This window comes from Ictalurus punctatus, chromosome 4, assembly GCF_001660625.3.
Source record: "Ictalurus punctatus breed USDA103 chromosome 4, Coco_2.0, whole genome shotgun sequence".
NCBI lineage: Eukaryota > Metazoa > Chordata > Actinopteri > Siluriformes > Ictaluridae > Ictalurus > Ictalurus punctatus.
Window position 1 is genome coordinate 890,310 of NC_071284.1, and position 25,909 is coordinate 916,218.

The 25,909-nt window shown below is 42.3% G+C and overlaps 2 protein-coding genes across 2 annotated transcripts; one reads left to right on the forward strand and one right to left on the reverse strand.

The window, feature by feature from the left end:
• Positions 1 to 4,125: 4,125 nt before the first annotated feature.
• Positions 4,126 to 8,280, reverse strand: LOC108264176 (macrophage mannose receptor 1). The gene is made up of 2 exons (XM_017465506.3): positions 6,036 to 8,280; positions 4,126 to 5,896 (listed from the first exon to the last, which is right to left on the reverse strand). Exons 1-2 carry the CDS (start codon positions 6,725 to 6,727, stop codon positions 5,893 to 5,895), a joined length of 696 nt encoding a protein of 231 aa, XP_017320995.1. The 5' UTR covers positions 6,728 to 8,280; the 3' UTR covers positions 4,126 to 5,892.
• An 11,154-nt stretch (positions 8,281 to 19,434) lies between these two features.
• Positions 19,435 to 21,938, forward strand: LOC108264186 (C-type lectin mannose-binding isoform). Its single transcript, XM_017465520.3, has 2 exons — positions 19,435 to 20,671; positions 20,822 to 21,938. The coding sequence occupies exon 1, from the start codon at positions 19,950 to 19,952 to the stop codon at positions 20,667 to 20,669; it is 720 nt and encodes a 239-aa protein (XP_017321009.1). The 5' UTR covers positions 19,435 to 19,949; the 3' UTR covers positions 20,670 to 20,671; positions 20,822 to 21,938.
• The last annotated feature ends 3,971 nt before the right edge of the window (positions 21,939 to 25,909 follow it).

Sequence of the window (25,909 nt, forward strand, 5' to 3'; positions counted from 1 at the left end):
AATCAGAACCAGTCCGAATGGCCAATCGGCTGTGTGTTTGTGTGTGCGTGCGTGTGTGTGTGTGTGTGTGTGTGTGTGTGTGTGTGTGTGTGTGTAATTTTATCCGGAGGCCAGTTTGCTCTTGCCAGGGGACGTGTTGCTCTGCTATGGAGTAAGGGGGTGGGATTAGTGTGCAGCAGGTGTGCAGACAACACACACACACACACACACACACACAGACACACACACACACACAAAGTATAATAGTTCACAGTAAGTTTTATGATGTATGATGATGATTATATTCAGTTTAATCACATTGCAATCACAATGTAATCAGCAAGAGGTGAGAAGACAATTTAAGAAAGTTGCCAGCCCTGACTCTGTTGCACCTGGAGCCCTCAAATACTGTTCTGATCAGCAGTCCCCAAGCTTCACGTATTCAAGTGGTCATTGTAGCTAAATACTGTTCCGGCATGTTTCAAGACATCTGTCATCGCCCCAGTTCCAAAAAAAACCCCTCAAAGATTAATGGCCTTAATGAATACAGACCAGTAGCCTTCACCTCTTATCATGAAGGTCTTTGGGGTCACCAGCTACCTATTGGAAAGACTCCAGTTTGTGCGTTTGGGAACCTACATGTCTGAGCACCTGCTGAGCAGAACAGGAGCACTACAGGGAACCGGGCTCTCCCCTTCATCTTCACCCTGTACACCACAGGCCTTCAGTACAGGTCAGTTCAGATCTCTGCCATCTTCATCTCCATCTCAACACTGTGGTAGTCAGGTGCATAAGGGATGGACAGGAAGAGAAGTACAGGGACCTGGTCAACAACTTTGTGGAGTGGTGCTGGAAGAACCATCTGCGCCTCAATGTTGCCAAAACCAAGGAGATGGTGGTGGACTACAGGAGGAAGAGGACCACACCCAGCCCCATTACCATCATGCGTCAGGATGTTGGGCAGGTTGACACCTCCAGATACCTTGGTGTCCATCTCGACCACAAGCTGGTCTGGAAGGTCAACTCAGAGGCTGTGTACAAGAAAGGGATGAGCAGACTCTACTTTCTGAGGAAGCTCAGGTCCTTCAATGTTTGCAGCAAGATGTTAGAGACCTTCTACTAGTTTGTGGTAACCAGTGCAGTCTTCTTTGCAGCAGTATGATGGGGAGGTAGCATCAGAACTGGAGATGCAAAAAAACCTCAACAAACTGATCAAGAAGGCTGGCTCGGTCTTAGGCCGCTCTCTGGATGGTTTGGAGTTGATGGTGGAAAAGAGGACAGTCAATAAACTCGCAGCCATACTGAACAACAAACAGCATCCCCTCCATGAACTTCAGCTCCTTTACTAGAAGACTCATTCAGCGGTGCTGTAGAAAGGAGTGGTACAAGAGGTTGTTTGTACCAACAGAGATCACACTACACATCTCATCACTGTGCCGGGACACGATTTTGGACACTGAGCCACTGAGCCAAAAATCTGTAGATGATATCAGTTAATATTGGGCTTCACTTCATAATAAAGCACCTAGACTCTCCAAGCATATGCGCCAGGATTCCCTTTCATAAGTTTCTGCTCAGCCTTCAATACCATCATCCCTAAGCTCCTACAAGGGAAAGTCTGCATGTACCTGCTTCCATCTGTATGTGGATCACAAACGTCCTTTCTGACAGGAAGCATTTTATCAGAGCATTTCCGAACCCTGGCCACTCAGAACTGGAGCACTACAATCTTCATCATCTGACATAAAGGTCAGTGATGTCTCCTAATCTAAGGCTCCAGGCACGTCGCCCTCAATCCAAGCAGAACCTGTCTAGCAAAGACACTTAACCCACACACTCCCAATTACACAACTGAGAGAACCTCAACCCACTGTGCACCACACTTCAGCAGTATCCAGATCCGAGACCGAGATCCTTAACACAAAATAACATCACTCCAAACAGAGCAACCAATGTCCAATGAGTGGCACGTTGAGCTGATAAACTGGAGCGTCCAATCGCTAGACCTGTGTGGTGTGGACATGCCAGATTAATGACTTTAGACTTACACACCTCACAGTCAGCGCTGCGAGCGATGCAGGGCCATATATGCCACGCCCACCAGGAACTCATCCAGAAGAGAAACAATCACCCTTGTATTTGCTCGTGTTTACTCATTTGTAAGTCGCTTTGGATAAAAGTGTCCGCTAAATGAATAAATGTAAATGTAAATGTAAATAAACAGAACAGGCAAACAACGAAGCACAAAGAATAAATTCTTAAAATAAGAATTCTTTTAAGGGGAGTGAATCATTCTGAGACTGGAGAAGTCATTATAAGTTGCATTTTCAGTTGAATTTGGGGAAACCGCTTGAAGCGCTCGTCGTGTTGAACTATTTCAGTTGCTTTTGTTGGATTTGTTCATCGCAAACATTTTTGATTGCAACTGTACTTCAGTCATCAAGAAGAAAACTCAGCAAAGGACGTGTCTCTTACAACAGCTGGCAAAGTTCCATCTACCCCAGGCTTCACTGGTACAATTCTACAGTGCCACTGTAGAAAGCTTCCTTATGCCTGCCGTCGCTGTCTGGTTTGGTGCAGCTTCCTGGAAGGTTGCTGGCACCTCCCACCCTGCTACTGACCTACTCCAAAACCTCCATCAGGAAAGCAATTCCACTCCATGATAAGCAAAACTGCACGCCACTGAAACAGCTTCTTTCCACGGGGAGTTTCTGTTATTAACCAGGCGGGCTAGGCAGCACTCTGCAATCACTACGAAGCTGTCCTGCTGTAACAAGTCACCTTGCACTAAATGTCACTAGGAATAATTGTATAATATATTATTATTCATTAAATATTGACGTTACTACGGTGTAAAACTGCTATTGTTGTTATATTATTAAGAGAAAGTGTGATCTCTGTGACTTTAACCGTGGCGTAGCTGTTGGTGCCAGACGGGCTGGTTTGAGTATTTCAGAAACTGATGACCTCCTGGGAATTTCTTGCGAATTGGGAATTGGTGCGAAAAACAAAAAAACGATTTTATTACAAGAACTGGATCCAACAGAAGAGACGTGGGTGAACAGGATCAGACGAACAGAGATCAGCGGAGTGAAGAGACGATGACGAAGCGTGTATTTAAACGCCGCAAGTTACTTTTCTAGATAATTCAGTCAGTAGTGTGGTTTTTCCATCAGTAGATCAGGCTATAAATGTAGAGGTATGCACAGAGTCTTTCAGTGGAGTAGAAATGAAATCTTTAAATGCCATTTTCAATTTAAAAAACGCTAAAATTTTACTTCTGGTTAAGGAACACGGAAAAACCCAAACAAGAACCGTACTGGATATATATGTTTAATATTAATGTCATTTGGAGTGACATCAAAAATTTCTCAACTCTTTTTTTTTAGCTCTAATATTAAACAATCAGAAAGAGCATTTTACAAAATACAAACAACAAATCCACTGGCACCCTGTCCAGGGTGTACCCCGCCTTGTGCCCCATGCTCCCTGGGATAGGCTCCAGGTTCCCCGTGACCCTGAAGAAGGAGTAAGAGGTAGAAGATGGATGGATGGATGGAAACAACAAATCCTTAATGTTATGTGTAAAATGTTCTGCATGATTCCAGCCTGGAGTTTGTGGAGAAATGGTTTAATTAGAATTTAGCATCCTGCTAGTGAAACAAAATAAGATTTCGGTGTGTTCTCAGACTATGTGACGATGTTGGTCTAGTTTCATGAAGAAGTGTCTTCACATGCTGGTGTTTGATGAAGCCCGAGAGCAACTGTCCAGTCGTCTTAACCGTGTCACGATATATCTAATGTATGTTTGTGTTTATTGTGTGATGTAGAATTTCATTGCATGTTGTACACTGTACTTGTGCACCTGACAATAAACTTGAGTCTTGAAACTACAGATTTGTTAATCAGTTCCACCTAGTGGCAGGCTTTTATCAGTACAGGTTCCACTTCACACACGTTCAGTTGACAATTTATTAGGGTTTTTCCAGAACGTGTCACTTAACACTTGCGTAGTAAAACTCTCTAAAAAGTCAGATGGTCAAATGTTTTTATTTTTATTTTTATTTATTTTTTTTTTTTATGGTGCTTATATTATGGTTTGTGTTTGTCATTAGTGTGTGTTGTTTTCCCTCGGGCAACATGAAAAAAATACTTTAATAAAATTTAAATAACCTTAAAATATATATATATATATATTTTTAAAAAAGCTCATTATCTGTCCTTAAACAGATTAACACAGATATAGATAAATATACAGGATTATAAAAGATTACGTCATGGAGTCGAATCCCGCAGCTGTAATACACCACATGACCACTAGACTGAACAATTAACTCAAATGACATTTTCAATGACATTTCCCCCCAAAATTTCGACATAATGGCTGTTTGAATGCAGAGATTTTCACCATTCAGGACGAATTAAATCCAAACAAACTGTTTATTGTATCCTAAACTAGGAGGGATTTTTTTAATGGAGCAAATATCAATTTACAAATTTAAATATAGGCTACATAATACATTAACATTCATAAAACGAAAAAAAAGAAGAAGAAAGGTTTTTCATTGACGGTCCGTGTATGATGTGTTCATTCGTTTTCGGTTTCAAAATTGAAAAACAAAATAAAATAAAAATGCGTTCATTCATTTTTTGTTGTAATATCGACAATTAAATAACTAGCCTATGTTTCCAAGTTGCCTAAGGGACCGTCTGGCAAATCCGCCCACTGAGGAAAAACGTCAATGTTGTTCAAGCATCAAGTAAAGTGACATAAGTTTTAACATACAAAAGTCATTTAAAAACACACGTTTTTACACTCTAAAGGCTAATCTCTATCTTATATTTCTAAAGTTTTAAAGATGTAATTCACCTTTTTTTCACATTCCAGAAGTTGTAGTAGGTTCCTAGTGGCCAGACTGATGTACTACAGGTGAGATTTTGTCAATGCCTCCCTTTATACAAATGCAATACTCAATTATTTTAATAGACCAGGCGTCTCGTTGTGAGCCTGCTACAGCATTTAGAATGTAAAATGTCTGTTTTTAAAGGACTTTTGTATGTTAATAGTTATAAGTCAGTTTAATTAACGCATGGACAATGTCGACGTTTGGGGCTGGACCTAGAAATGGGCAGGGGTGTTCTGAGCCCACCCAGACGCCTGTCTTGCCCACTCAGTCAGAACACAGGCAAAGACAACATTAAACTTTTTTTTATTTTTTTATTTTTTTTATTTTTACGATTTAAGTGTTGGTTAAAAGCAATTTGAGGCAGGATGTGTGTTGAGAAGTTTGAGGAAGGGCTTCTTACCTCTTACCCTCTTACACCCTGGTCCGTCTTACTGCCTTTGAGAAGCATGTAATGAACGTCTCAGAGCGAAGCCACCGATGGATTCTGCAGGTTTTTCACTTAGATAAATTAAACTCAGGTTAAATGCGAACATGCCACAAAACAAAATAACTCTAACTCAAAAAATAAGGCGGGAAGAAAGTATAAATGAGTCATATTTGAAATATTGAGCATTTTTTGAGCAGAAATTGGGTTTAAACATAGTTAATTAGTAATTTAATAGTCAGTATTAAAAAAAAAAATGAACACGTCGTCATTTAAATTTTGTTTTTCAATTTTGAAACCAGGTACAAGGACCTTTGATGATTACAGTGAAGTAAAAATTGTTAACAGATCAAATAAAGTTATAATGTAATAAAGTTTATAGTGTGTACTTTTCTACATTATTATAATAGCTGAGCCTTTCACCAACAAATAAACTCCTCAGGTCAGATGCAGTTCTTCTATCAGGACCTAAACCCCAAACCCAATTAAATATCAGTAAAGAAAGCTAAAAGTAAAAATAATAAAGGATTATATTGTGAGATGAATATATTCTTCCTGAAGGAGAGTTGAACTTGTGTAAGATCACCTGTACAGAGAAAGAGAGAACTCAGTAAGACGATATACGTTTTATAAACCGACACTTTTTCATGTAAATTGTAAACCTCAAATGTTATCTCCAGTATTGTTTGTGTTGTTATTGCTGTTTCTAGATTTTCTTTACTCACGTCCAGTAGCAGACGAAGTTCAGCCGTTCATTGCAGTTTCGGTTCATTAAGGTGTTTGTCGTGGTGTTGAGAGCTCCACAGCGATAAGCTGGAGCTGGACATGAAGGCATTGAGACCAGGCTCCCCAGCTGCTCCCCGCTCACCCAGAGCCATTGTCCATTTATGAAGCGCAGGCCGGTCCACACGCTCTCTGTCTGCGTCTGCACCGTCTCTAGATTCAGCTGCTGCAGACTCGACTCGGAGGTCACGGAGGCCAAACCGGTGTAATAAGTCCTGCAGTGGTCCAGAGCCTCCTCCCAGGTCTTGTTCTCCTTCACCAGGATCAGGAACCGATAACAGTAGAAACTCATCATGTTCATGCAGAAGTTCGTATTCCAGAATCCTGAACGATTGGTGTAAACACATTTGACGTTCATATTAGGGCAATCATCACACCAGTTTGTGAAAAAAGTCCAGGTGGTTGTATTGTATAGGCGCAGCCCGAGCCAACCTTGAGAACCGGATCCAGACTCTATGAGGCGTTGGTTTTCCTCCATAGTGGTAACGTTGGCCAGATCTTTGGAGTGTGTTCTGCAATACAAACGAGCATCAGACCACTGTGCTGGGGTGCGAATGAACATATATTCTCTAATCAGACCTCCGACCGCACCACATCCGACCGCCAACAGGAAAACAAAAAGGAGCGATTTCATCTCTGCTCTGAAGCATCTGAGCTCTGGACGTCTCTACACAACCTCTCAACACAACATTTCCACCAACTCAGACCACGACATTTAAGGTCATGTTAAATCCATTTAAAACAGATGCAAAAGGAAAGTAAGCAAGCATATGGAAAAACCAGCTACTATTCTGCAGAACGAATTTGGAATGTCAGAAACAACACAACAGGGGCTTGTGACTGTAGCTTTTGGTAATTCAGGATGACAAAAGACAACCTCAAACAAAATGAAGTGGAGCGGCTATCACACCTGACTTGTGCAAAACGCTACTATCTATGACAAAAAATGTTCACAAAATATATAAAATCACAGAGACTTGAGGACGGTCAATCAAGGTTGACATTGACGAGTGATACGAGCTTATACAGAGTGAGATATAGCATGCGAAAGTTACCTGCACAAATACCTGGATTTTCTTAAATTATGCATTTTCTGTGTAAATGTGCCTGTGAACACATACAGCTTCACTGCTAATTTACAAAACAAAGTAGAAGCCTTTCTCCTTGCTGTAGATGTCATCACTTCTGGATCTCAACATAAACAGTATGAGTTTACAAGGTGTTTTTTTTTGCATGTGACACCTGTTGCAAGAGTCACCTGTTTCCAATCATACACATACTCACACTACTCTTTTTAAGAGACTGTCATTCGTTCATGAAGTATACGCTCAGTTGCCCAGTGTCTCTGTGTATACAAAGACTTTGTACCTTGTCTTTTTATTCTGGTTTTTGACTTTGCTTACGTTTATGACCTCGTCTCTTTGCCCTGCCCTGTTTGTACTGATTGCCTGATCGCCTGACCTCTGCCTGTTCATGATCCTTTGCACTTGTTATTTTATTAAACTGCCATACCTGCAGTTGCTTCTGTCTGCCCCTCCTTATGATGACAGAATACTTCGACCCAACATGGAAGCAGCAGGACAGCGAGGAGATCGTCATGCCACCATACATAGGGATGTCTGGCCACCATTCATGTCAGTCCAGTTTCCATGAGGTGACATTGGTAGGCTGGGCCATAAAGCCGGGACACAATGAACCTGAGTCACTGCCTCTTGTCTGGCTTGGGGTTCGCCAGGCTTGAAAAGTACATTTGGCAGTGGAACAGGAACTGCTTCGGGTAGTCGCACGATCCATAATTCAGATCCGAAAGGTCTATATCCATCCACTCGGGAGACTGGACTGACATGAATGTTTTTGGGGGCATCTGGCCAATACAGGGTCCAGTGTCCTCAACAATGTAACTCAGCTGGCAGAACTATTTCTAAAGGTGGTTGGGAATCCAGGGCAGAACTGCAACCTGGATAAACTTATGAGTGAAGTCAGAGCCTGATCTACCGTTCCACACGTTTTATGAGTGGATCGACAGGGTGGTCTCCACCGCTGAGCTCCAATGCCAGGCTAACAGGGTGGCAGTAGGGGTGATGCAGGCATGCAAGACCAAGGGCTGCCGTAAAGAAACCACCTTACAGTGTCCAACATGCAGTAAACTTGGGATACACTAATTATATTTCTGCCCCCAGGAATGTTTCAAAGCCAACTGGCGCACCCATAATCAAGAGCCAAGCTCCAGCTTTGACCCATGAGGTGGTCTCACCTGCAGAGCTCCAGCTGGAAGTCAACCTGGCGACCTCATCTCCAGAGCTCCAACCTGAGACCCACGATGTGGTCTCACTTGCCGAGCTCCAGCTGGAGGTCAACGAGACGGTCTCCCATGCCAAGTTCCTGTCTGAGGTCAACGAGGAGACCTCTGACGCCAAGTTCCTGTCTGAGGGTGAAGAGACGGTCTCCCAAGCCCTGTTCCTGTCTGAAGCCGACAAGGGGGCCTCCCAAGCCATGGTCCTGTCCGAGGCCGTCGAGGCAGCCTCCCAAGCCATGGTCCTGTCTGAGGCCGACAAGGTGGCCTCCCAAGCCATGGTCCTTTCTGAGGCTGACAAGACGGCCTCTCAAGCCATGGTCCTGTCCGAGGCCGACAAGGCGGCCTCTCAAGCCATGGTCCTGTCCTAGGCTGACCTCACTACCACAACATTATGCTTTCACCTGAGCCTGATGACACGGCCAACCAAGTTTTGCTCGTGTCCGGGTCTGCTAACACGGCCAAGTTCTGCCATCCTCTTCTGCTGAGGACGTCGCTCTGCCTTCCTGTTCCACTGAAGCTGACGATCCAGCTTCCCACACCCGGGTACTGTCTAGGGACCCCGGCCAACCTGCCCCAGCCTCATGCCTGCTCCTCGGCTCCTTGAGAAGCCTGCTAACTGTGGGACTATGCCTGCCTCGGGACCTGAGCGGCTGTGAAGACATTTTGCCCTGAGATCCAGGACTGCCGAGTAGGGAGTGTTTTTTTTTTAAAATTTTGTTATTCCCTTGACTTTGATTCACTGCATTGCCTAATTTGGATTGTTTGCATGATTGTTTGATCCTTGTCTGTCTGTGGTTATTGCCTAACCCTGTGGATTTGTCTTCTCATTAAACTGCCTTACCTGCACTTGCTTCCATCTCAGCCTCCATTACGTGACATGGAATAGCAAGGCCAATGCAATTTTATTATTTTTTTTACTATAGACTAAAGACAATGCCAGGGGGTATTATCCTTTATTATGGAAGATTTTTTTTTGACCATTTTCAAAAGTAATTGCAAACTGTATTTGCAATTGCATTTCTTACTTGTGGACGCATAAATTGTGACATAATTCAAACGAAACACAATTTGCATTATTATCATTTGCATTTTCATTTACACGAATGTACAGTGTCTGCCAAATTTCAAATGGAAACACATTTGCAATTGCATTTCCTGTGTGTTACACGACCCTGTCATACTGCAATTGCATTTCTTGTGTGTTACACGACCCTGTCATACTGAAATAACAAAAGCAACTACTCCGTTTGCTATTTCACTTCCTCTGGAGCCTGACAAAATTCAAAGTGAGTTACGTCACTTAGAAATACACTCACACCCCATAGTACAGTCCCGCCCCCAACACTGATTAGCAGTTGTCTGTGCTAAGTCCTAGGAAATGCAAATGCAAAGGGATTTGTGATTGTGTTTGAATTTTGGCAGGCTCCGTATGTGACCCTGAGGAACTTCAGTTTGTACTCAGATTTTCATAATAAAATTTCTTTAAAATGCAAATCCACTTTTGCTGAACATGTAACCGGAATCTCCAGGATGTCATAACTCTGGCTTCCAACATGCATTACAGCACGAATTTCTTAATTGAGGGGAAAAACAAAAATGCAAATATCTACAAAAAAATTTTAATGTTGTGTTTTTATGTTTTTAATATAATTTTATGAACTAATATGGACTCGTCTCCTTGCCCATTTTTAGGTCAATATAAGAGTAAGAACTAATATAAGAACTAATATTAACTACTTCACCTGGGGGCTCTATGTAAAAAAAACACTGAGGCTTACCTTGAAAAATGACCCCTATAAAACAATCCCACAGTGATAACATTCTTAAGTTTAAACTAACATTTATGTCCTAAATAAATCTGATGGGGAATTTGTGGAAATATTTTTATTTAAGTTATTTTATAATCTTCTTGTCTTGGTGTCTTCCTGCAAAGATCATGTTCCATGTGTTTCAGCTGCTGCAGGTTCGACCCGGATGCCAAAGCGGTGTAATGAGTCCTCAATACAACACTTCAACACAACGCCTCAACACAACGTCTCTACACAAAATATCACCACAACACAACACCTCAACACAATGTATCTACAAAACATAACACAAAGCCTCAACACAACGTCTCTACACAACATCTCAACACTACACCTCTACACAACACCTCAACACAATGCCTAAACAGAACATCTCACAACACAGTGTCCAACAAACCCTGTCACACTCGGGTCATTTTCATTTCATTTGATATGCATGCAAAAGTGAAATAAACAAAACTTGGTGCTGAAGTGCAAAATAAACAAAACTGGAAAAGAAACTTTCATTTGTGATTAAAACCTGAACAGTTCTTTATAATTTGCACATTGAGAATGTATGGAAGAAATTCTTTATCATTTTATTAAACGTTCACCACCATAAACAAACATTACAATAACTCACACTGACGCAACAATTTAACACAAATATGTCACAGATATTTTGCCTGATCCCTTTAATAATAGTTTGTACCACTTCTTATGAACATGTCGTCTGCTATCGTGAATTTCCATTACCGTTTATATCCAAATAATGTGTCACTCTACAATTATCGCTAATCATCAGCATAGCTTATACCACTTGCTAATCACATGCTAACTCTATTTAGCACTTCACGCCTATTGCCAGAAGTAACGAGTAATCTGAACTTGTGTGATGTGGTTGCTGTTACTAAGCTGAAGTTGATTGTTTTCCAATAACCACACGGCCCAAAATGATTAATATCCCATTATTATATCTATTTATATAGTTATTACAGTTACCACAGCCACATACAATACCACAGCCATTTCCTAACCGTTACTATTTTAAAAGTATTAATCCATGGCACATCATGCGTTCTGTTGAATGTCTGTGTTCATAGAAAATGTTTAAAGCCTGAGGGTTCAGTGGAAAACTAAGGGTTCTTAACCTTCTATGTGGAGCCCTTTCTGATAGGGAAATACACAGAACATACAAAATTAAGGGTTCCTTTGAAGGACAAGCTGAAGAGCCCTTAACGGTTCTAGATTTAAAGAGATTCCCGGGAGTTTAAAGGGGCAATCTTATTATCAACTAGAATAACTATGAATCCATAATAGTTCTATGAAGAACCCGATAAAAGGGTGTTTCCTGATCAGTGTGCTGTGGCTCCACATGCTGGACAGCAGCAGGTATTTAGAATAGTTCCAGTTACTTCCCTGCAGAAAAGAACAACAGAAACCATTACAGAAACTCTAATGGTTTCCACTACAAATACCATTAAAACCAAATGCTCTGTGTTTTGGGCCATATTTTATTAGGATTGAATTTTTTTTTTTTTTAATCAATTTCCACAAGGCATAAACATGCCACCAATAGAACCCAACACATTACCAGTAGAGACACACAAGGACCATCATAGTTTCCATTAAAACCAAAACAATTCCCATTACAACCATTACACTTTCTGTAATGATCTCTATTGGGTTTTTTCAGCAGGGTTAGGCTTTTTGTGGTATCCATACACCATCAGAGACACACATCCACAAACTCTTCCCTCTGAAAAATCTGATGGCTGATGGCACGAAAGAGTTCCCCAGACGTTTTGAGGCACTGTTCCTGAACGTGCTCCTGAGCCTCCTCAGCTCAGCGTAGAGAGGATGAGAAGGATTGTCCATGATAGCTTTCAGCTTCCCTCTCATCCTCTTCCCAGTCAATTCCTCCACCATGTCCAGTTCCATCCCTACCACAAAGCTGGCCTTCCTCACCCACTTGTTCAGTTTGTTGGCAACACAAGACCCAATGCCACCTCACCAGCAGCACATCACAGCAAAGCAGATAACACTGGCCACCGGAGACTGCTAAAACATCCATACCACCAGCAGTATATTAGTTCATAATTAATGGATGAATTAAATATTATTTAATGTTGTGTGATTTATTTTTTAGTAAAATTGTGTTGACAATGTGGGTATCAAACAAGATACAGCATTTAGTGTTATGACACAGATTCAGACAGGGATGCAAGTGTTCTGTCCGAATGGTATTCTAGAGAATACATTCATGATGTGAATATATATTTTGAGTATTTTTAGATGGCAAGAAAGTGTTCAGGATGTGGTGAAAGTCCTTGTGCATGGTAATACAAGTGACTTGGAGCAGTTAGGGGAAGACGGCGATGAGGAAAGGATTCCTAATGGAGAAAATATCGAAGCACGGCTCAGATAGTGATGTTGAGGACGAACAGCAAGACGAAAGTATTGATCAGGCAGGTATAGGAGTAGAGTATCCAGCATCACAGGACACAGCAAAGCAAAACAGACAGCGAGATGCAAAGTGGAAAGGCGAGTAATCAAACCATCTGAATGTGATTCATGTGGTAATCAAAGGAAGAAGGAGCGTCAGAGCGAACGCCATACATGTAGTTCAAACAGGTTGTTACAGATGCCCCGGGTACGAGCCTACTGCCAATCAAAGTGAAATGGTTGTAAATAGGTTCCTAGATGAACTGAAAATAAATTAAACCAGTATCTAAATGGAAGGCAAAATACATTTTGGTTTCAAAATTGTGTTTCTAAAATGTCAGGGATTGGAGTCTGAGGCGGATACAAGTGCAGATGACGGTTTTAAAACGTGCAATACACAAAAACAAACACTAAGAACATGAACAGGAACTATAGACAAGCACGGAAACACACACACACACACACACAACAACAAAAACAAACCGTATATAAATATCAGTGCTCGTTAGACTCCGGTGACGTGCAGGGGCTGATGGATGACGTAATCCGGCACTGCATTCAGCACTGACACTAAGACCATAACATGCAGTGATGAATAAATAACTGTAAATATTATACAAAAAGAAAAATATATACACAAATCATTTTTGCACATTTTCCCCCCAATTTTCTGAAAGGTTCTATAAGCAGTGCACGTTAAGGGAAAAAACACGAGAATATTCTTTCTATTATTTCACGTGTCAGGCTTGTCTTTGGTCTGTTTTGTTTTTGTTGAAAAATTATAGCTGTTTCCATATATGATCATAGAAATTTAAGACCGAGCGCCGACAATATTGTTGTTGTTTTCTCTCAAAATTCACAGTGCTGTGTAAATAGTGTTTAAAATTCTGTACGAATAAAATGGCCTCTGCGCTTGTATCAGTGTATTTACTGCATATCTGAGTGGATGTAAATGACTGATATTTTCCAGAAGAAAGATCACTGACTCAAACAACTTTTGAATCAAATTGTACCCCAAAATATCGACACACCGGTTGTGTTTATATACAGAGATTTCTGCCAATCAGGACGAATTCGTTCTACATGAACTGTTTATTTGTGTCCTAAACATGGGCGGCACTTTATAATGGAACAGACATCGATTTACAAAAACATAGCAAGTTATAATTAGCAGGAAAAAAGAACAAGGACATAAGAAACACAAGCTATAAACAAATCAAAACATGCGTGATACACGAACATTTATAAATGAAAAGACAATCTGACAATCACAATGATCGATCAGAACCGAATCCCAAAACCCAATTAAATATCAGTAAAGAAAGCGAAAAGTAAAAATGATAAAGGATTATATCGTGAGATGAATATATTCTTCCTGAAGGAGAGCTGAACTTGTGTAAGATCACCTGTACAGAGAAAGAGGGAACTCGGTAAGAAGTCGTACGTTTTATAAACTGACACTTTTTCATGATTGTAAATCTCTGAAATTTCATAAAATTCTTGATTTCTTGTTGTTTCTGGATGTTTTTTATCTTTTGAATTTCATTCTTACTCACATTCAGGCACAGATGAAGCCGAGCCGTTCATTGCAGTTTCGGTTCATTAAGGTGTTTGTCGTGGTGTTGAGAGCTCCACAGCGATAAGCTGGAGCTGGACATGAAGGCATTGAGACCAGGCTCCCCAGCTGCTCCCCGCTCACCCAGAGCCAAAGTCCATCCACGAAGCGCAGACCGATCCACACGCTGTCTGTCTGCGTCTGCGCCGTCTCTAGATTCAGCTGCTGCAGACTCGACTCGGGGGTCACGGAGGCCAAACCGGTGTAATTAACCCTGCAGTGGTCCAGAGCCTCCTCCCAGGTCTTGCCCTCCTTCAACACGAACTGATAACAGTAGAAACTTCTTGCTTTTGTACAGTCGTAGTTCTGCAGGAATCCTGAATGGTTAGTCATCGTGACCGCACAGTAGTACGGCGATGTTTCAGAAAAACTCACGGCACTAAACCAGTTTGGGAAAGAAAGTTTTTGTCCATCAGACCATATCCAGGTGCCTGATGTTCTGCGAAGCCCGGTCCAACTTCCAGAAGGGACAGATCCAGCTTGATAAAGGCGTGCGTTTTCCTCCACAGTGGTGATGGTGGCCAGGTCTTTGTAGTGTTTTCTACAATATAACTGAGCATCAGACCACTTTAATGGAGAGTTAATGAAAATATATTTTCTTATGAGATCCTGAGCCACACCACAACCCACCGCCAGCAGGAAAATAACAACGAGCGATTTCATCTCGGCTCTGAAGCGTCTGATCTCGCTACATCTCCTCAAACACAACGTCTCTGCTGCCAGATTCAGATTGTCACACTCAGGCTGTTTTCAATATATGCAAAAGCTAAATAAAGAACAGGCTTAAAGGAGGAGAAAAATGAAAGAAAAAGAAAAAAGGGATTCCACCAGATTCCACTTTTGGCCTCTGGTATAAAGAGTTAACAAAGCTTTACTAATGTTCTGAGCTTCAAAAAGAGCAATTTGGATAAAACTATAGTTTTATTAGACACATAGACCTACTGTACACAAGACAACGACAAAAGCTTGACAGTAACACATACAGAGACCAGCCGGAGTCCCGGGTGGCATACTTATACCATGAACTAAAAGTATGTACTCTTTATGTGAAGAAAAGTACATACATTTGAGTGTGTGGTAAAAGAGTATGCAAGGACTGGGACACGCTAACACGTTGTGTAACGGAAGAGAAGGTCGTTGCCTTGAAGAGAACACCGTAAACAACCTCGTCACGCCGTTGCATTTCAGCTTTTCTTTATTCATTATTCCTTGACCACGAAGTGGTCTCACCTGCCGAGTTCCAGCTGGAGGTCAGCATGGCGACCTCGTCTCCAGAACTCTAACCTGAGACCCACGAGGCGGTCTCAGTTCCAGAGGTCCAGCATAAAGTCAAGTTCCTGCTAGAGCTCAATGAGGTGACCCCCCAAGCCATGTTCCTGTCTGAGGTCGACCAGACGGCCTCCCAAGACACTTTCTCCCGTCTGAGCTCGACAAGGCGACCTCCCACGCCAAGTACCAATTCTCTCACAACAGAGTGCCACTGCAGTTGAGGTAATGGACTGTAAATATCTGATTGTGACTTTTCTGACAATACATCTCCTGCAGTGGCTAAAGAAATGGAGGAAACAAGGACAGGGGACATTTCTAGTGAAGCCAATGTGGCTTTGGACAATCACAAATTTTGGAGATACCCACTGAAATGACTGATGATCTGGCAAACAAATCTGTTAGCCCTGAGACGGTCACAGAGACCCATGAGATTGCCTGGTCATTTGACGTTTTATGAACTGAAGTAAAATAAATAAATAAATAAATACTGTGAATTGTAATTTGTAATAGTGTAGTAGCTGCTGTATTCTATTATTGTGAAATTGCTGTTGAAGGAAGTAACTGTAACTCTCTCTCTCTCTCAGTAAAAGATCCTTATTAAGATTCTCAATAAAATGCGTGATAAAATGATTATATTATCCGTAGTAGTATAGGCCTGCACGTACGTCTGTGAAAAGAAAGACATTGTGTACGCATGTATAAACACAAAGGCTTAAAAATGTGAGCAAAATCCAACTTATTTTGCACACGGATTTGCACAGATGCTCAGATTTCTTTTAAATACAAACTCACTTTTGTTTAAGACGTGACAAGAATCTCCAGAATGTCATGACTTTGGCTTCACACCCGAGTGACCTTTCCCTCAGGTGCGATGAGACAAAAGCCCAGGTGGATGATGCTGATAATCACGGTGAGTATGTACTGTATATAAAATGCTTAATATTCCTGCGCTTTGAGTGACATCTAAAAGTTTGTGAGTATTATTCATCTGTCTAAGAGGCGCACGGTGGATTAATGGTCAGCACGTTCGCCTCATACCTCCAGGGGGTTCGATTCCCACCGTGGCCCTGTGTGTGTGGAGTTTGCGTGTTCTCTCAGTGCTGCGGGGGTTTCCTCCGGGTACTCCGGTTTCCTCCCCCAGTCCAAACACATGCACGGTAGAGATGGATTGGCACCCTGTCCAGGGTGTACCCCGGCTTGTGCCCGATGCTCCCTGGGAAAGGCTCCAGGTTCCCCGTGACCCTGAAGAAGGAGTAAGCGGTATAGAAGATGGATGGACGGATGGATTAATCTGTCTATTTCATCCTGAGTCTGATTTTGTTACGTTCTGAAGGAGAACTGAAATATTATTGTTAGCTCTAAAACATCTTTGCATGTTAGACAAATTAGCTGAAGTGCGCAGACATTTCACAGACATGAGCCAAAGAACCTGGAGCAAAGTTTTGACTGTAAAACGATTGCTTCAGGAGATACGGGCAGAAACGTACCGCATGCAGGAACCCACTGGACAACACACAACAGTCTAGCTCCAGCTCTGATATACAACATGCTCTTAAAAATCTAGAACCTTTAAGAATTCTTCACTTGTCCCTGTGCACTAATAGAAACATTTCCTTTTTTTTTGGAAGCCTTAATTTTCCAAGGAAGCCAAAGAACCCGTAAGTGATGCTCGAGGCATTGTGGAACCAATCGTTTGGCCAGATATATAATATATAAAACATTGTTGAACAAAATCAAATTGAAAGGTATGTTTAGTCCTATACTATATACAGCTGTGCTCATATATTTACACACCCCTTGCAGAATCTGCAAAAATGTTAATAATTGAAGAAGAAAAAAAAGAGGAATCATTAGATTGACATTTTGTTTATTTAGTCCTGCCCTGAAGAAGCCGTTTCACATAACAAGATGTTTAAATTATCGTCCACGGACACAATAATACCTGAATTTACAGAAATGAACCTTTCAAAAGTCCACACACGCTTGATTCTTAACACCGCGTGTCGTTGACACATACGTTGACAGTATGTGCTTATGTTTTGTGAGAGTCGTTCACGAGTCCCTTGTCTGTCCTGAGCAGTTAAACCAGCCGCTGTTCTTCAGAAAAATCCTCCAGGTCCTGCACATTCTTTACTTTTCCAGCATCTTCTGCATATTTGAGCCCTTTCCAACAGTAACTATATGATGCTGAGATCCATCTATTCACACTGAGGACGACCGAGGGACTCGCACACAACTATTACAAAAAGTGCAAACATTCACTGATGCTCAAGAAGGCAACACGATAAGTTTAGAACCAGGGGGGTGTAAACTTTTGAACAGGATGATCAATGTACATTGATCTTATTTTATTTAAAGATCTTTTTGTACCATTTAGTACCGCCCTTCATAATATATTTATATATTTCCCAGAAAACAAAATAATAACAATTTACACAGATCATCCTGTTCAAAAGTTTACACCCCCTGGCTCTGGTTGTATCGTGTTGCCGTTTTGAGCATCAGCGAATGTTTGTTTATTTATGAATATTTCAAGTTTCAATGTCATATTGAATATGTCCACTGAGTGGCACATGAATGATTTTCAACATTACATCAGTTGATCTGTGTGTTTCATTCCTAAACAATCAGAAAGCACATTTTATAAAAATGCTTCAAAATGTACAAAACTCTAATGTTACGTATAAGTCAAGTCCTCGACAGAAACATAAATTCGTTTCAAAATTCTAATTTAGTTGGACAAGATGTTGCGCACAAACAATTTTACACATTATTACAACTCGACAATCCCACTAGTCAAATGAAACACGATTATTAGATGTGCACTAAGACTATATGGCTATGCGGAGCTAATCCCCTGAAAAAGCAGCTTTGCGTGTCACACAAATTAGCTGAAGTGAGCTCACATTTCCTTCACAAGAGCTGAAGAACCTGGGGCAAAACTTTGACTGTAAAATTTTGTTTCAGGAGAGACGGGCCAGAAAGTAAAGCACTCATGACCCTAATGCAGTCTGCAGCAGAGTATCAGGAACATCTCCAGCTCTGACATAAAACACACTATTAAAAAATCTAGAACCTTTAAGGGTTCTTTCCTTGTTCCTCTGCAACACTGCAAAGAAAGGGTTGCTGTAAGAATAGAACTTTTTCTGGAAACTAAGACTTCTTAATTATCCAGCAAACCCTTAAAGAACCCTTGAAGAACTTACTAAATTATTCCTCATTATTTTCTTCTTAACATGTAGTTAGTTGTCCTGTCAGGAGTTTAACATTTAGCTTCTTGGTACTTGGTATAGACTTAGAAAGAAGGTTCTTTAAAGGAGACTTATTATGAAAAATTCACTTTTACGTGGTGTTTGAGCATAAACGTGTCGGCAGTGTGTGTACTCGACTACCCTACAATGGACAAATCCACACACTCCTTTTTTTATATTCCCCAGAAAGCATAAAGTGTCTCAGACTGAGTCGTTTTCGTTTTCTCTCCAACGTGACATCACGTTGGAACAGGCCCCGCCTACGACCGGTGACTGACTCTGCCCTTTTAGCATAGCTCCTCCCCTAAGTGAGCTGCACACAGTCCGGTGCCAACATCGCTCCATGGCTCTATTAATTCACCATTTATTCACCATATTTAATACAAAACACCCTGACCCCTTTTTAAACACATTCCTATCACGGATCGTATCCCATACGTTGATCGTCAACCAATCCTTAAGCGTACATCTGCATTACCTTACTGTACCGTATCTGTTTGTATGTATATGTATCTAACGTCATACCCCACTCATGGTCACACATTTATACATGTGCTACACACACCATCTCTATCCAGACGACTCGTATATCTCAAAATATGTATATTCAACTTTCATTGAACTGTACTATTTTTTTTCTCCATAGAAGACAATTAATAAATACTAATGCAGAATGCAACGGCGTGACGAGGTTGTTTACGGTGTTCTCTTCAAGGCAACGACCTTCTCTTCCGTTACACAACGTGTTAGCGTGTCCCAGTCCTTGCATACTCTTTTACTACACACTCAAATGTATGTACTTTTCTTCACATAAAGAGTACATACTTTTAGTTCATGGTATAAGTATGCCACCCGGGACTCCGGCTGGTCTCTGTATGTGTTACTGTCAAGCTTTTGTCGTTGTCTTGTGTACAGTAGGTCTATGTGTCTAATAAAACTATAGTTTTATCCAAATTGCTCTTTTTGAAGCTCAGAACATTAGTAAAGCTTTGTTAACTCTTTATACCAGAGGCCAAAAGTGGAATCTGGTGGAATCCCTTTTTTCTTTTTCTTTCATTTTTCTCCTCCTTTAAGCCTGTTCTTTATTTAGCTTTTGCATATATTGAAAACAAGTCGAGTGTGACGATCTGAATCAGGCAGCAGAGACGTTGTGTTTGAGGAGACGTAGCGAGATCAGACGCTTCAGAGCCGAGATGAAATCGCTCGTTGTTATTTTCCTGCTGGCGGTGGGTTGTGGTGTGGCTGAGGATCTCATAAGAAAATATATTTTCATTAACTCTCATTTAAAGTGGTCTGATGCTCAGTTATATTGTAGAAAACACTACAAAGACCTGGCCACCATCACCACTGTGGAGGAAAACGCACGCCTTTATCAAGCTGGATCTGTCCCTTCTGGAAGTTGGACCGGGCTTCGCAGAACATCAGGCACCTGGATATGGTCTGATGGAGAAACACTTTCTTTCCCAAACTGGTTTAGTGCCGTGAGTTTTTCTGAAAAATCGCCGTACGACTGTGCGGTCACGATGACTAACCATTCAGGATTCCTGCAGAACTACGACTGTACAAAAGCAAGAAGTTTCTACTGTTATCAGTTCGTGTTGAAGGAGGGCAAGACCTGGGAGGAGGCTCTGGACCACTGCAGGGTTAATTACACCGGTTTGGCCTCCGTGACCCCCGAGTCGAGTCTGCAGCAGCTGAATCTAAAGACGGCGCAGACGCAGACAGACAGCGTGTGGATCGGTCTGCGCTTCGTGGATGGACTTTGGCTCTGGGTGAGCGGGGAGCAGCTGGGGAGCCTGGTCTCAATGCCTTCATGTCCAGCTCCAGCTTATCGCTGTGGAGCTCTCAACACCACAACAAACACCTTAATGAACCGAAACTGCAATGAACGGCTCGGCTTCATCTGTGCCTGAATGTGAGTAAGAATGAAATTCAAAAGATAAAAAACATCCAGAAACAACAAGAAATCAAGAATTTTATGAAATTTCAGAGATTTACAATCATGAAAAAGTGTCAGTTTATAAAACGTACGACTTCTTACCGAGTTCCCTCTTTCTCTGTACAGGTGATCTTACACAAGTTCAGCTCTCCTTCAGGAAGAATATATTCATCTCACGATATAATCCTTTATCATTTTTACTTTTCGCTTTCTTTACTGATATTTAATTGGGTTTTGGGATTCGGTTCTGATCGATCATTGTGATTGTCAGATTGTCTTTTCATTTATAAATGTTCGTGTATCACGCATGTTTTGATTTGTTTATAGCTTGTGTTTCTTATGTCCTTGTTCTTTTTTCCTGCTAATTATAACTTGCTATGTTTTTGTAAATCGATGTCTGTTCCATTATAAAGTGCTGCCCATGTTTAGGACACAAATAAACAGTTCATGTAGAACGAATTCGTCCTGATTGGCAGAAATCTCTGTATATAAACACAACCGGTGTGTCGATATTTTGGGGTACAATTTGATTCAAAAGTTGTTTGAGTCAGTGATCTTTCTTCTGGAAAATATCAGTCATTTACATCCACTCAGATATGCAGTAAATACACTGATACAAGCGCAGAGGCCATTTTATTCGTACAGAATTTTAAACACTATTTACACAGTACTGTGAATTTTGAGAGAAAACAACAACAATATTGTCGGCGCTCGGTCTTAAATTTCTATGATCATATATGGAAACAGCTATAATTTTTCAACAAAAACAAAACAGACCAAAGACAAGCCTGACACGTGAAATAATAGAAAGAATATTCTCGTGTTTTTTCCCTTAACGTGCACTGCTTATAGAACCTTTCAGAAAATTGGGGGGAAAATGTGCAAAAATGATTTGTGTATATATTTTTCTTTTTGTATAATATTTACAGTTATTTATTCATCACTGCATGTTATGGTCTTAGTGTCAGTGCTGAATGCAGTGCCGGATTACGTCACCCATCAGCCCCTGCACGTCACCGGAGTCTAACGAGCACTGATATTTATATACGGTTTGTTTTTGTTGTCGTTGTTGTTGTTGTTGTTGTGTGTGTGTGTGTGTGTGTGTGTGTGTGTGTGTGTGTGTGTGTGTTTCCATGCTTGCCTATAGTTCTTGTTCTTAGTGTTTGATTTTGTGTATTGCACTTATAATATAATCATGTAATTTATTAAACAATTGAATAAATGATGTACCAAACTTAATTTAAAAATTGTGGTTTCACTTTTTTTTTTAAATAAAAATGTTTATTAACAGGGATGATGACTGGGTAACGGGAACGTGTGTCCGAATGAGCGCATACATGCGTGTGAGTGTACACGCGCGTGTGTGTGTGCGTGTGAGTGCGAGTGAGCATGCGTGCGGGTGAGTGTGCATGGCCGTACATGCATGTTGTGTGTGTGCGTGACATTTCTGTATTGAAGGGATGCGCTATGTGCTTGTAGTTCTTCACAACAACAGAGGTGGAAAGAGAAAGAAGGAGAGAGTGGGGAAGGGGGGAGAGAGAGGGAGGGAGAGGGAGAGACAGAGAGAGAGGGCAAGGGAGGGAGAGAGAGGGAATGAGGGAGAGAGAGCGAGAGAGAGGGAAGGAGAGAGGGAATGAGGGAGAGAGAGAGGGAAGGAGAGAGGGAATGAGGGAGAAAGAGGGAGGGAAGGAGAGAGGGAATGAGGGAGAGAGAGAGAGGGAAGGAGAGAGGGAATGAGGGAGAGAGAGCGAGAGAGAGGGAAGGAGAGAGGGAATGAGGGAGAGAGAGAGGGAAGGAGAGAGGGAATGAGGGAGAAAGAGGGAGGGAAGGAGAGAGGGAATGAGGGAGAGAGAGAGAGGGAAGGAGAGAGGGAATGAGGGAGAGAGAGCGAGAGAGAGGGAAGGAGAGAGGGAATGAGGGAGAGAGAGAGGGAAGGAGAGAGGGAATGAGGGAGAAAGAGGGAGGGAAGGAGAGAGGGAATGAGGGAGAGAGAGAGAGGGAAGGAGAGAGGGAATGAGGGAGAGAGAGGGAGGGAAGGAGAGAGGGAATGAGGGAGAGAGAGAGAGAAGGAGAGAGGGGGAATGAGGGAGAGAGAGAGAGAGAGAGAGAGAGAGAGAGGAGGAGAGAGAGGGAATGAGGGAGAGAGAGAGAGAGAGGGAAGGAGAGAGAGGGAATGAGGGAGAGAGAGAGAGGGAATGAGGGAGAGAGAGAGGGAGAGAGGGAATGAAGGAGAGAGAGAGAGGGAAGGAGAGAGAGGGAATGAAGGAGAGAGAGAGAGAAGGAGAGAGAGGGAATGAGGGAGAGAGAGGGAATGAAGGAGGGAGAGAGAGAGAGTGGGGGAAGGAGAGAGAGGGAATGAGGGAGAGAGAGAGAGAGGGAAGGAGAGGGAATGAGGGAGAGAGAGAGAGAGGGAAGGAGAGAGGGAATGAGGGAGAGAGAGAGAGTGGGGGAAGGAGAGAGAGGGAATGAGGGAGGGAGAGAGAGAGAGTGGGGGAAGGAGAGAGAGGGAATGAGGGAGAGAGAGAGAGAGAAGGAGAGAGAAGGAGAGAGAGGGAATGAGGGAGAGAGAGAGAAGGAGAGAGAGAGAATGAGGGAGAGAGAGGGAGGGAGAGTGTAATAGGACTGAGTGAAAACCTGGGGTCTAAAATGTGAATTTGAATTAAAATATTATGGATTTCTTATGAAAGAAAATGTGTTTAAAGCATAGATGAGATATGGAGTCACACTACAATGTAAAAAAAAAAAAAAGATTTCTGAGGGATTTTAATCATTGTATCATTATATTTAATGTTAGTGTAGTGTTACAGACTGGGTGTCACATAACGGAGGCTGAGATGGAAGCAAGTGCAGGTATGGCAGTTTAATCAAACAGTACGAAGTACAATGGATCAGGCAGAAAACAAAGTCCAAGACAGGCTAGGGTGAAATGCTCAGGCAGACAGGCTAAACTAGGCTGAACAGAGAATCAAGGTCCCCAGGGTAAACAAAGTCCATGATCAGAAAAGCAAACACGATCAGGCTTGGAAATACGACAGAGACTGCAACTGAGCGTAATACTTCGCGAAGTCACAGTATTCAAAAAGGCTCTTTTATAGTGGTTGTGAGTGCTGTGAATTGGATGCAGGTGTGTGTGATTTTATGAGTGTGAGTGTTCTGGGAATTACAGTCCATGGCGGCCATGTTTGTAGGCCACCGTGCAGTATGGAAAATGTAGTCACTGGTTTGCTGTGATATGATAGGAACCCCCCCGTGCCAAAATACACTCCCTCCCCGGTGGTCCTGATCCTCTGGGCAAAATGTCTTCACAACCACTCAGGTTCCAATGCAGGCATTGTTGACAAGTAGTAGGTTTCTCAAGGGGCCAAGGAGCAGGCATGAGGCTGGAGCTGGTTTGCGGGGTTATTAGGTGAGATCCAGGCTTGGGAAGTTGTGTCGTCAGCTTTAGACGGGGGCTTGACTTGTGGGGCCGTCTCATCTGCCTTTCTTGAGTGTGGAGCGACTTCCTCAGTGGAGCACAGAGGCAGCACAACATCCGCAGTGGAGCAGGAAGGCAGAGTGACGTCCTCAGCGGAGCAGGAAGGCGGAGCGATGTCCTCAGTGGCATGGGAAAATGGAGCGACGGACATATAGAACCCTGGCATAGTGGCATCCACGAGAGAGCAGGGAAACAAAGCGGAGTTCTTGGCTGCAACAGGAGGTGGAGAAACTTCCTCAGTTGAACAGGGTGGCTGAGTGGCATCCTCAGTCACATAGAGAGTCTGAGCGTTGTTCTCCATCGACTTTGCAGGCTGAACTCGGTTGGCTGTGTCATCAGTCTCAGGCATGAGGAGAACTTGGTTGGTCATGACGTCTGCTTCAGGCATGAGCAGAACTTGGTTGTCCATGTCAGCAGACTCGGGCGTGATCAGAACTTGGTTAGTTGTGACGTCGGTTTCAGGCGTGGGGAGCACGTGGATGGTCGTGACGTCATTTCAGGCGTGGGCAGAACCTGGTTGGTCATGAAGTCGGTTTCAAGCGTGAACAGAACCTGGTTGGTCGTGATGTCGGTTTCATTCATGAGGAGCACTTGGGTGGTCGTGTCAACAGACTCTGGCATGAGCATAACTTGGTTGGTTGTGTCATCGGTTTCAGGTTTGAGCATAACCTGGTTGGTCATGATGTGCGTTTCAGACTTGGCGTGGAAGGTCACATCATAGACCCTTAACTGGAACTTGGCGTGGGGAGTCACCTCGTCAACCTCAGAGAGGAACTTGCCGTGGAAGGTTGCCTCATCGACCTCAGAAAGGAACTTGTCTTGAGAGATTGTCTCAAGAGCCAAGGACCACTCGGAAAGAGCTCCAGAAACACTTGGAGGCAGCAGGTGCCATCGTCACTGAGAAAACAATAGGCAATGCACTCCACTGCTCACGCTCACCTGCAAGACTCCATTACTAAAGAAAAGGCATGTCGAAGCTCGTTTAAAGTCTGCTACAACTCATTTGGACACGCCTATGAAATACTGGGGGAGTGTAGTCTGGTCAGACGAGAGCAAAATTTTAACTTTTTCGTCTGTCATACTACACACCATGTTTGTGTATGGAGAAGAACTGGCACTGCACATCACCCTAAAAACACTACACCAGCAGTGAAGTTTGGAGGTGCAGCATCATGGTGTGGGGCTGTTTTTCATCACATGGTACTGGCAGACTTCATATAACTGAAGGAACGATGAATGGAGGCCTTTACCGGGAGATGCTTGAGAAGAATCTGCTGTCTTCCACCAGGATGATGAAGATGGGATGTGGGTGGAGCTTCCAGCAGGACAACGATCCAAAGCATACAGCAAAAGGAAACTCTCAATTGGTTTCAGAGAAAAAAAATCAAGCTGTTAGAATGGCCCAGCCAATCACCTGACTCGAATCATCAATACAACATTTCTCGATTGCCTTATTATTATTATTATTATTATTATTATTATTATTGTTATTATTATTATTATTATTATTTACATGTATTCATTTAGCAGATGCTTTTATCCAAAGCGACTTACAAATGATAAAATACAAGCAAAGCGATATATCAAGCAGAGAACAATACAAGTAGTGCTACTGTACAAGATCCATTAATTGAGTTCCAGAAGAAGCGAAGTGCGTAGAGTAGAGGTGAAAGTGCAATTTTTTTTTTTTTTTTTTAATGAGTTGGTTAGGTGTTGACAGAAGAGGTGGGTCTTTAGCT